This window comes from Labeo rohita, chromosome 22, assembly GCF_022985175.1.
Source record: "Labeo rohita strain BAU-BD-2019 chromosome 22, IGBB_LRoh.1.0, whole genome shotgun sequence".
NCBI lineage: Eukaryota > Metazoa > Chordata > Actinopteri > Cypriniformes > Cyprinidae > Labeo > Labeo rohita.
The window spans coordinates 61,421,995-61,433,642 of NC_066890.1; the positions used below are offsets into that span (position 1 = coordinate 61,421,995).

General features: G+C 36.1%; 2 protein-coding genes across 7 annotated transcripts; both read left to right on the top strand.

Annotated features, from left to right (window-relative positions):
- The first annotated feature begins 47 nt into the window (after positions 1-47).
- LOC127153288 (natural killer cell receptor 2B4) lies at positions 48-6,526 on the top strand. 6 transcript variants are annotated; one of them, XM_051094312.1, is made up of 5 exons: positions 48-184; positions 4,627-4,947; positions 5,017-5,307; positions 5,386-5,561; positions 5,667-6,526. In XM_051094312.1, the coding sequence occupies exons 1-4, from the start codon at positions 52-54 to the stop codon at positions 5,547-5,549; spliced, it is 909 nt and encodes a 302-aa protein (XP_050950269.1). In that variant the 5' UTR covers positions 48-51; the 3' UTR covers positions 5,550-5,561; positions 5,667-6,526. The 6 variants fall into 6 exon arrangements, with proteins under 6 accessions (XP_050950269.1, XP_050950268.1, XP_050950274.1 ...); XM_051094317.1 differs by lacking the exon at positions 5,667-6,526 and adding an exon at positions 365-429 and having other exon boundaries at positions 156-184; positions 5,386-5,620; XM_051094311.1 differs by lacking the exon at positions 5,667-6,526 and having other exon boundaries at positions 5,386-5,620.
- Positions 6,492-11,638, top strand: zgc:171566. Its single transcript, XM_051094309.1, has 9 exons — positions 6,492-6,626; positions 7,606-7,720; positions 7,810-7,860; positions 8,037-8,121; positions 8,206-8,344; positions 8,703-8,809; positions 10,625-10,715; positions 10,824-10,961; positions 11,130-11,638. Exons 1-9 carry the CDS (start codon positions 6,530-6,532, stop codon positions 11,249-11,251), a joined length of 945 nt encoding a protein of 314 aa, XP_050950266.1. The 5' UTR covers positions 6,492-6,529; the 3' UTR covers positions 11,252-11,638.
- The last annotated feature ends 10 nt before the right edge of the window (positions 11,639-11,648 follow it).

Here is an 11,648-nt window from a genome sequence, read left to right on the forward strand (position 1 = left end):
CCCATTGCGATTCATTTATGAATTACATTCCTCTTCGTAATCATATTCCTGATGATTTCGCTGTTGAGAAGCCAGGCTATACGCGTTTCGAAGAACGGAAGCAAGATGATCGATAAATGTCAGGAAGTTGTACTCCTGAGGGATCTCGAAGGAAGGAAGGATGTTGACGTCGCCACCTATCAAGGCAAGAAAAAACAATAACTCGTAATCTGCTGAATAATGTCCTTATGGCTTTTCCATATATGATGTGCGCTTCAGTTAATAAAAGAGCTCTTTTTAGTCAAATTAAACAGTTTAACCTTTCCTCACACGTGTTGTTCAACGTAGTAGGTTAAAACATTTTGTTCTGTGTGGCTTCCTGCAGCTCCACCTGATGACCACTTGTGGGAAACATTGGATATGACTTTTTTCTTTGTGATACTGAATGGTGTAAGTCAACATGAAATCAGATTTACCCCAAATCAAGCTATTGGCGTCACTGAATGTAAACAATGTCACTAAACGGAACTAAACTCAAATATTCTACTGATTATTGCTGCTAAAAATGGACAATTATTGTCATGTTTTGGGCTGTACTAATCGGTCGGACCGGGAGAAACAACTGGAGCACTATAGACTGCCAAAAGTTCATTAACTGATGAACAAAAGGCGTTTGTGGTTGGCCAAACTGAACCAGGATTTCCAGGGCAAGAATCTTGACAACATTCGTGTTTGTTCTAATCATTTCCAGTCAGGTAGGTGAAATATTAGGCTAATATCTTAATACTGCTTGTACCATATCAACTTTAGTTTGTCAAAATAGTGTGCCCTTTCCTGCGTACTAAGTCCTTCTCTATATGATTTAGCAGCTTCCACATGTTTTTTTCGGTGGTTTAGACTGCATAAATTAGCAGAACAACGTAGTAGTACATTAACCGTGCAGTCCGTGCTGTTGTTGACATCCGAGTTTTTCAGTATGGCTGCGTCAGGGTTGCCAGGTTTTTACAACAAAACCCGCCCGATTGCTACTCAACACTAGCCCAATGACAGTTCAATGGGGTCCCCTATTATAAATTACAGGTGTTCAAATACACCAGGGGTTCCCCTGGTAAATTTGTATTTCTAAATTGGGGTCACTTCAACCCGCGGACATCAAAAACAACCCATGCCAACAGTGTTAAAGCCCAATTCCGCAGGAAAACCACAGACTTGACAACACTGGGCCGCGCAACTGGGTAACTGAACAAATTGTGGCGTAAGTGCAAACTCTCCATAAAAATTATAGTCTAATTTTGTTAATGTTAGTTATATTAAGAGCAAAAATAGTATTGATAGTTAGCTTGATTTTCAGTACCACATTCTATTAGGCTGTAGCAGATCCACAGAAGAGCTTTTGTATGTTTTAAATGAACTTTAACCAGCTCAGTCAAACTGAAAACAGCAGTGGATCTGATTTCTTTTTATCTACATAGAGATGTGGTTTCGTTTTGTTGAGTGGACAGAAAAGCTTTTGCTTGTGTCTTATGTAGCTTGTGGTTACATGGCTTCTTCCTGTCCTGTTAACATGAACCACAGACTTTTTCCTGTCAATACAGACAAACTGTTAACCAAAGTTTGTAATCTATAAACAATCATAGGTTATTTATAATTAAGTATCCATTTGCCAATGACTGCTTACCATTTAATAGAGAAACAAATGCAACCATTATGAGAAATAGCACTTTAGTAGGTTGCAGTTTACACACTAGTAAAGATACTGGAAAATTTCCTTTTTTTTTTTTTATAATATCAGAAGTTTTGACATATAGACGTAACATGATTGGCTGTTATAACTAACAAAGAGAAGACGTAAAGAATGTGTTCTACCAGTTAAATATGTAAGTAGAACAAATGCAAATGCACAGTTAGTGCGTGTGCACGGGGAGGGTTAAGAATAGTGTTAGGGGAGGATTCACACCTGGTCACATTTCGAGCGATGTTCTCTCAGACGGCCCAGCAAACTGCTGATAAAAAATGCTTCAAGGCTTTGTTCTGTTTGGTTTGTGCTTCGTTGGTAAGTTAAAATGTACTTTTTAGCTTTTTTAGCAGTTTTGAGTTTAGAGTTTACTCAAGGCCACTGTCAAAATGTCTGAACCTGTTTTTTTTTTTGTTTTGTTTTTTTTAACTGTTATTTGTATTTAATTTAATTTATTTTTAGCAATGTTTAGCATAAGATAGAAAATATCTAGGTACACTGCAACTGATGTAGTGAGCAAATGTTTAGTGAAAAAAGGTTTTTAAGGAAAAAAAAAAAAACTACAAACAAGCAACTTTTTCTCGCTTAAAACCTGAAATGTAGTTTGGATGCATCTTGTCATATTAATGTAGTACTGGTTGTAGTACTTAGTAAACCTGTTGTCATATGTTAATGGTGTTTTATGTCTACTAAATGGAGAGCATCTTTATATTTGGACTGCAGAGTAATCCGTTTCAAACATATTTGACTTATTTCTCTTAATCGCGTGCAACTGTGAAGTTGCTGACATGCTGCAATGATGGTGAGTTCAGGACAGTGTAACAATTGGCTAAATGCGTCTGATATCTGTGACTGCATTTTCAACAAACAGCCAAATGATTCAGTTAAGTTTTTGAGTCATTTATGCAATTTGCAATTTATTGCAAATTGTAGTCCATTACTGATTCCAGATTACATGACAAAAGTTGTATTTAGTAACATAATTCATTACATAACTGATTTTAGGTAATATACCCTGCTCATGGTTGGCAGGTCTTAGCTGGTTTAAGCTGGAAGTAGCTGGTTTTAGCTGGCCTCCCAGCCTGACCAGCTAAGAAAGTGGCCAAAAACCAGCCTGCTGACCAGCTAAGACCAGGCAGGGTAATCAGACTACTTTTTGATTCCTTTTTGATTACTGGCCTGGTATCTGTGTATTTGAGACAGATTTGTCTCACTATTTCATGTAACCCTATAAACCAATAGTTATCAAACTTTTTATACCAAGTGCCACCTCAGAACATATTTGGCTCTCCAAGTACCACCATAATGACCAGCACTGAAATACATTAGCGTAGTAGGCCTAACTATTCAGCCACAGCTCTGCACAGTTTAAAAACGAGGCAGTTTTATTCCTAATAAGAATATTTATTGTTGACAGACACTTTAACATTGTAAATACACAGTTCGAAAGTTAAATAAAAACTGTACTGTTCAAGTAAATGTATAAAAAAAGTAATAAAACATAAAAAAAAAAAAAAAAAACTTTACTTAAAAAAGATGTAAATAAATTGTATTGGGTTTTAACATTAATTTATATTTAATTTAGCGATTCCTCTGCATACCACTAGAGGGAGCCTGCGTACCACACTTTGAGAATTTTAAAGAGCAGGTAATATGGTATTTTAAAGTGTGCAGAACACAGTGTCTTCTTGAATGTAATCGCATTAACTAGCGGAAGTGTTTGTGGGTAGTTCAAAGTGTTCGTATTTCGTGGGCAGGCGGCGATTATGCTAATATGTTACCTAGTGACGTACATCTGTTGAACCAACAGTGAACCAACAGACCAATTATAGGTTTGTAAACATTTAGGATGTGCGTGCATCGTGGTTGCAGAAAACCCCGGAGAGATAGCCTTTACGGCTAGAGAATTACACAGATATGGTACAAAATAGTTACATTTAAAAAGATTATGGTTTATATTGATTAGATGTCATTTTCAAAATGTTCTCCGCATATAAAAAAAGAGCTTGTCACCCAGCGATAAGCACTGTTATTCAACAAAACTGACGTTAGATAGTGGGATAGTGTTACAGATCCAAAACAAGGATGACGTTTTTTGTGGATGGAGCCTATCTGGTGACAGAAAATTACAGTTTTCAAGTGGCAGCCATGCTATTCTATGGAGCCATGGAATAAAAGAATTTTTTAAAAAATTGATTTTATATTTCAAAATTCTGAATTTATTCTTGCAATTCTGAGATTATATCTCACAATTCTAGGAAAAACAACTTGGCATTCTCTCCTGTCCCCTCAGCTCAGAATAGGAGTTTATGTCCCACACTTCCGGCTTTTTTTCCTCTCAGAATTGACAAAGTCAATATTTTTGAGTTAAATCAAGTTATAAAGTTCAAATTAGGAGATTAGGAAAAAAGTCAGAATTGTGAGGTAAAATAAATGTTAATAGTCATAGGTTATGTAAAAATCTTAATAGTCATAGGTTTAAATAATATTCCATGCTGTGACTGTAGGGCTAATACAATACGTCCCCTATTAACAGCAAATGTGAATATTATGTAGACCTATTGTTTAAATCAAATTAATGGTTTAAAAGTAGAGTAATAACAGCTGTTTTCTTCCATAGTATGTCCGTTTAAACGTCTGCGTTTAGCTTCAAATGGCGTCTTTGATGACAGTATTCTATAAAAATATTTGCTGCATGATTTTGACATCAAAAGACACAAAAAAAATTTTTTTTTGTCTTATTCCATGGATTTTACCCATTTACCTCCACTTTTTCGGCAACCACTATGTGTGCGGCGCTGCAAGTGACGTAACTGTGACGTCTACTCCAAATCGGTCTATAGTGAACCAACAGAAAGCTATTAAAAAGCATTAGACAGTGATTGAGAAAGTAGTGCTCTTGTGTGTTTTAGGTGTGTTTGGTGTTGAAGCAGATGAAATCAAGTCGTTGTCTGTGATGGAGGGCGATTCTGTCACCTTACATACTGGTGTGACTAAAATCCAAGAGGACGATCTGATTATGTGGATGTGCGGAGACTATTGCATCGCTAAACTCAACATATCATCCCAAGCTGTCTTTGAAAATCACAACATATCCAGAGACAGACTGAAGCTGGACAATCAGACTGGATCTCTCACCATCATAAACATCAGAACCACAGACTCTGGACTTTATAAAGCACAGATGATTGGACAACAAGTGTCTAAGAAAACGTTCAACGTTACTGTCATTGGTGAGTAAAAGCCATCAGACACTCAAACAGTTTATTCTGATTTATTTATATTTTTCTATTGTTTCCCAGCACGTCTTCCTGTTCCTGTCATCGCCAGTTACTGTCCTCAAAATCAACCATCAGGACAATCCAGATGTGTGCTGCTGTGTTCAGTGGTGAATTTGAGTCGTGTGACTCTCTCCTGGTACAAAGGAAACAGTTTATTGTCCAGCATCAGTACGTCTGATTTCAGCATCCGTCTCTCTCTACCTCTGGAGGTGGAACATCAGGATAAAAACACCTACAGCTGTGTGCTTAAAAATCCCATCAGCAACCAGACTCAACATCTGGACATCAGCGAACTCTGTCAACCATGTTCAGGTAGCATCAAAGGATCAGCAGGATATTATCAATCATTCTATATACTGATATTTATTCAGTTCTTTTTTTTCTCTTTAGAATGTGTCTGCTGTTGTAATTCAACTGAAGCTGCGATCCAATTGGCTGTCTCTGCTCTGGTGGGCGTGGCTACTGTTGTTGTTCTGGTTTATGACTTCAGATCCAGAAGAGCTGAACAGAAAAGAAAAGCTGAGACCATAACTGACTTAGTATCACAAGAATAAACCTATCTTAAGGTTGGCATAGCGCTCAGAATTCTTGTGTAATCTGTTTCTGCAATAAAAAGTCATATCTACACCCTGCTTACTAAACACTTTCTTCTGTTTCTGTGGTCTTGGTAGGTAGACCTGTCCCTGTGGCCCGTCAGCATTAAAGTGCTGACAGGAAGTTGGTTAGTCTTGCAAAAAAACACAACCTGTGATGACTTAAAAGAACTTTCCCTTTAGGGGGAGGACGTTCTGTCTTTAAAGCCTTGTTTAGAAAGTTATCTGTGGCTTCAGTTGAGCTACAGGAACATTTGAACTTACACACCTTTGTTTGAGAACCATGTTTACTTTTTAGCAACCCTCAGTAAAATCTATTCTGGTGTGTATTACCTACTTTCTCCAGGGCACTTACTCATTTACCAGCTGATGCACCATTATTATAAGTACTAGTACAAGTGGTTAGTACCTACCCTGTTATGAAAGGTCATCAATGTTGATTATGGAATTATCTGTTAGAATTGTTACTCAGAGCCTATTTTTTATGTCATGCAATGATTTCTTTGTAATAAATGTGAAAAACAATTGTTATAATCATAACTTTTCTATTGTGCCATTATCAAATGTCTTTTACAAGATATGCTAACGTGTAATGATTTATTTAAAATACACGTGGTATTACAATTAGCAGCTGGCATTTAAGAACATTTTAATTGACAGGTTATGTCTTTGTGACGTTTTCGAGTGGGCGGGGCCAACCGTGACTTTTCGCGATTTTCTCATTGGATTGTGAATTCATCAGATCAGTTCCTCACTGAAGAACCGTCAACGCCTCAATAATTCACTCGTGTCAGGACGCCGTTCGGTTAACGTGACGACTGAGGATAAGCGGATCCGGGTGCAGCTTTGGTTAAAAAGCTTGACATCGCCAGTGGAGCTGACATTGCCTTTTCTTCACTAGCTTCCATTTATTTCGTCCTTTGGTGTGCTACCTGAGGTGGATGTATCGCCAGGTGCTCGTGCTCGCGGTGTTTGCCGCTTTTTTATGCGGTTTTCCAGCATCATGCGCTCGTAATTTAAATTACAGACCCATCATCGGTAAGAATAAAATCGGTTATTTGATGCGTTTTTAACGTCCTGTTTAGTGTGTGACCTGCGATGTCGTGTTGCTCACTGGGATTTTTAATTTTTTTTAATCGCAGCATCCTTCTCCGCAGCTCCGTTGCTAGAACATTCTCGTTTCTTGTATCTTAAAAGCAATAAACAAGATAGAAAGACCACCTAACCTTGCTAACCTTGAACCAACCAGTGGTTAGCTGGTCTCCTAACCTGTCCAAGTTGGTTTGTTTTGATGGTTTTTGAAGAGGTTGTGGGCTTTTGCGGTTGTGATACCAGCTGCTAAACACTAGCTTGATTAGTCTGGAAAACAATTTCAGTTATTTTTTAAACAAAAAATTAAGATGTGAACATCACCTGAAAGCTGAACATATAAGCTTTCCGTTGACGTATGGTTTGTTAGGATTGGGCAATATTTAGCTGAGAAACTTGACATCTGGAATCTGAGGAAACCAAAATACTGAGAAAATGTTGTCCAAGTTTTTAGCAATGCATATTACTAATCAAAAATTAAGTTTTGATGTTTTTACGGTAGGTAATTTACAAAATATCTTAATGGAACATGATCTTTACTTAATATCCTAAATCATTTTGACCCATTCAGTGTATTTTTGGCTATTGCTACAAATATACCAGTGCTACTTAAGATTGGTTTTGTGGTCCATGATCACAAATAACAAACCAGTACAGCCTTATGTTACCTTTATGAAATTTATACTTGGTTTTAAAATAGTAAAAGTGTATGGTTCTTTGACTGATTATTTATTATTTGTATAACCACAGATTTACTACAAATACCATGGTTAAACCATGGTTATTGTAGCAAAACCATGGTTAATTTGTGGTTACCATAGTTTAACTGTATTAACCATGCGGTTTTTGGTTTTATTTGTAATAAAACCATTGTTGATTTTCATAAAGGAATGTAGATGCATTATGTACATATTTTTTTGCTTTTCAGGAATTTTAGCCCAGGAAAACTTGGAGGACGACCCTCATGCGCAGGGATCTTCATATATAGCTGCATCATATGTGAAACACTTGGAGTCAGCTGGTGCCAGAGTTGTACCAATTCGGTATGTTAGACGCAAACTACATGCTATTAATAAAAAACATATAACAAATTAAATAAAGAATACATAAAGGCAATCGTGTTGATTTGCAGCATAAATCTCACAGAGGAGGAGTATGAAAAACTGTTCAACGCAATAAATGGGTGAGTGTTTCTGAATAGTTTGACACCTAGCCTACCTAAGCTGGTAGATGTGTTTAGAACATGGAAGTTGGTTTATGTTTGGTCCAGCTTGTAAACTAATTGATAGACCAGATATCATTTTCCAAAAATGCTGTTTTTAATTAATTTATATTGATTGACTGCTTTCACCCATTTAGTTTGTTGCTGCCTGGTGGGAATGTGGACATTGAAAGGTCTCAGTTCACCAGAGCGGCAAAGATTTTCTATGAACTTGCAATAAAGGTAAGTTCAAAAAATCGTCATATGAAAATTAGTTTGAATTGATCTGAATGTGTTTTGATGGTTCTTCTTAATAAACTCCAACAGGCTAATGATGCTTCAGATTATTTTCCAATCTGGGGCACCTGCCAGGGCTTCCAGCAGCTCACGGTTTTGACCAGCAACAAGAACTTGTTGACTTTGACTGACACCAAAGCAGTCGCCCTGCCATTGACCTTCAGCCCAGGTTGGTAATGTTGCATTTTTCACAGAGTGTGTCACATTCTGCAATGACGAACTCATACTGGTAATACAGAACTGTTATTCTGTACAATAATTAGAGGTGACAATCAGTGGGTGGAAACATATAATACTATATTCTTCTGTTGTATGTTTATATAAGCATATTTATGAACATGATGTGGCTATACATCTGTAACACTGATTTTTCACAATTATGTGAACCACAACAAATTAGTTTAAAAGCAAATGTCAGAAATTGCTAAGCACGGTTTGTGTTGTCTGACTTACCAATGTTGCGCGTTAGCTCATTAATGTTGTTTAATACATGTTGATGTTTGGTCATTGATTTCAATTGTTTACAGGAGCCCAAAACAGCAGGTTGTTAAAGAAGTTTCCAAAGGATGTTCTTCAGTCGTTGGCAGAAGAAAACATCACATCTAATTTCCACAGTTGGAGCTTGTCCATGCAGGTACCTACTTTATTTCATTTAATAATGTTAATAATTTATGTATTTGTCACAGTACTGCTTTTTGCATACTGACCAGCAGTGTTGGGAAAAGTTACTATTAAAAGTAATGGATTACAATATAGTCTAAATCCCTAAAAAAAAAAAAAAAAAAAAAAAAAAAAAAACTAAAGTGTAATTTTTCTTACCTGGTCTGGGCTTGCTAACAACAATAAATTAATGACAATAATTCAGTTCAATTCAAATTTATTTGTATACATTTATTTGATACATATCGTTGCAAAGCAGCTTTACACAAAATTGACATTTTTACAATATATGTAGTAGTAGCTTGATGTACATATGGCAGAGATGTGTGGTAAAGATCAATTAACGATGTAATCAAACAGACAAAGAACACCATAAATTAGTAGCAGAATTCGGTAGTGCTGTATGTTTTCAGGGTTGGCATCATCTGAAGTCCTCTGTGGGGTTGGCATCAACTCTTCTTAAGTGTTCTGGATCCACACTGGAGCTTGTGAATTCCTCGTTACCATGGGATGCCTATCCCATGGCAAAAACAGAGAATAACAAAGTAAAAAAGTAAAACTTACGTCATTTTTGCTTATTCATATGTTTGGATTGGACCATCAAAGGTCAGCAGTGAGATTAATTACATAAAGTATATTTGTGTTATTTCACAGATTTAATTATTGCATATTTGTGTCATGTTCTAAGTTTGCATTTTACTATTTTTATTCATTTTAAGGAATAATGGATCTTTTTGAGTAAGTCAGATGAGTAAATGCATGTTCACATTAAGTCTATTAGTACAATAGGTATGGGGGTTTACACAGGGCACAAATGCATTGCACCTTTCTCATAAAATGTGAACGAGAGGTTTCAGTCAAATAAATGGGAAAACAAAATAACTACTTATTTGAAAATGTAGCTCTGATATTTTGTTGTAAATTTAAAAATAATGCATTACTTCAGTAGTTACTTGAAAAAAGTAATCTGATTACATAACTCAAGTTACATGTAATGCCTTACCCCCAACACTGCGGATCAGTCACTGTATACCTCAATTATTTTGTTTTATTCTTATTCTGAGTTGTCTAAATGAGATTACTAGTGACTTAAAGTAATCTGATTACGTAACTCAAGTTACTTGTAATGCATTACCCCCAACACTGTGGACTAGTTACTGTCTAACTCTACTGTTTGAAGTTCTTATTCTGAGTTGTCTAAATAATTACTTTACTAGTAACTTGAAAAAGTAATCTGATTACGTAACTTAAGTTACTTTAAATGTGTTACCCCCAACACTGCTGACCAGTAACTGTATACCTAAACTGTTTTTTGTTCTTATTCTGAGTTGTTTAAATATGACTACTAGTTACTTGGAAAAAGTAATGTGATTACATAAGTTACTTGTAATGGACTAGTCACTGTATAACTCTACTGTTTGAAGTTCTTATTCTAAATTGTCTAAATATGATTACTAGTTACTTGAAAAAGTAATCTAATTACGTAACTTAAGTTACTTGTAATCCTGGCCAGTCACTGTATACTGTACCTCAACTGTTTTTCGTTCTCATTCTGAGTTGTCTAAATATGATTACTAGTTACTTGAAAAAGTAATCTGATTACGGAACTCGAGTTACCTGTAATGCGTCACCCCCAACACTGCAGACAAGTCACTGTATATCTACACTGTTTTGAGTTGTCTAAATGCAAGTACTTTAGTAGTTACTTGAAAAAGTAATCAGATTATGTAACTCGAGTAATGCATTGCAGTCTTATTCTGAGTTGTCTAAACATGATTTGCTCTTACAGAATTACAGTAGCAATGCCAAGCTTAAGCGGTTTTATCGAGTCCTGACCACAAATACAGATGGCAAGAAGGAGTTCATTTCCACCATGGAGGGTATGAATGCTACAGAGTGTCTCTTTGTGTGATCACTATGTAAATAAGTACGTTTATATACTTGCATCAAAAAGTGTTTAATAAACCTCTGTTGTACATATCCTGTAGCATATCGATATCCCTTCTATGCTGTTCAGTGGCACCCAGAGAAAAGCCCATTTGAGTGGATTGAGAAAGCCGGAATGGTTCACACACTCTCAGCCATCAAAGCCACTTTCTACACTGCCCACTTCTTTGTTTCTGAAGGTTGGTCATCTAAAAAATGGAAACTGCAGTATGAAGTTGACCCTTTAAATTTTACTTAACTTGGTTTTAAAATCTTGGGTTTGTTTAAATGTCAACATTGAAGAAATTTAAGCAGTGTAGTGTCTTTGTGACTGCTTTATGTATTCATGTGCCAATTGTCTTTTTCAGCAATGAAAAACCATCATCGGTTTTCTTCGCAAAGCGAAGAAGAAAAAGCTCTGATTTACAACTATCAGCCCGTCTTCAAAGGCCTGAACAGCATCTTCCTGCAAAATTACTACTTCGATTAAGTGTTCACAGTATTCATTGTGGCAGAAAATTATTCATTTTATGTTTTTAATGATTGGTTTTATTTCTTTCCTTGAAGTTCACCAAAATGTGGTATTTGCAATGCTGGGATGCATAATTGTAACATCCGTGCTTCTAACTCATGTAGCTCTTGATTGTGGATTCTGGATGTAGATGTGAAGTGTTCTAGAATCATCATGACTGAATGTATCAAAGCACTTATATACAATTCTGATGTCATATTATATAATGAATATCTTCTCGTGCCATCATTCAGGAGTTAAACATTGTAACATTTTACAGGGTTCAGTAGCATGATCAATGCAATGTTAAAATGTTCTACTACTTTATCAATTTTAGAGGAAATAAAATATGGATTTAAACTTTAATCTGGTTTCA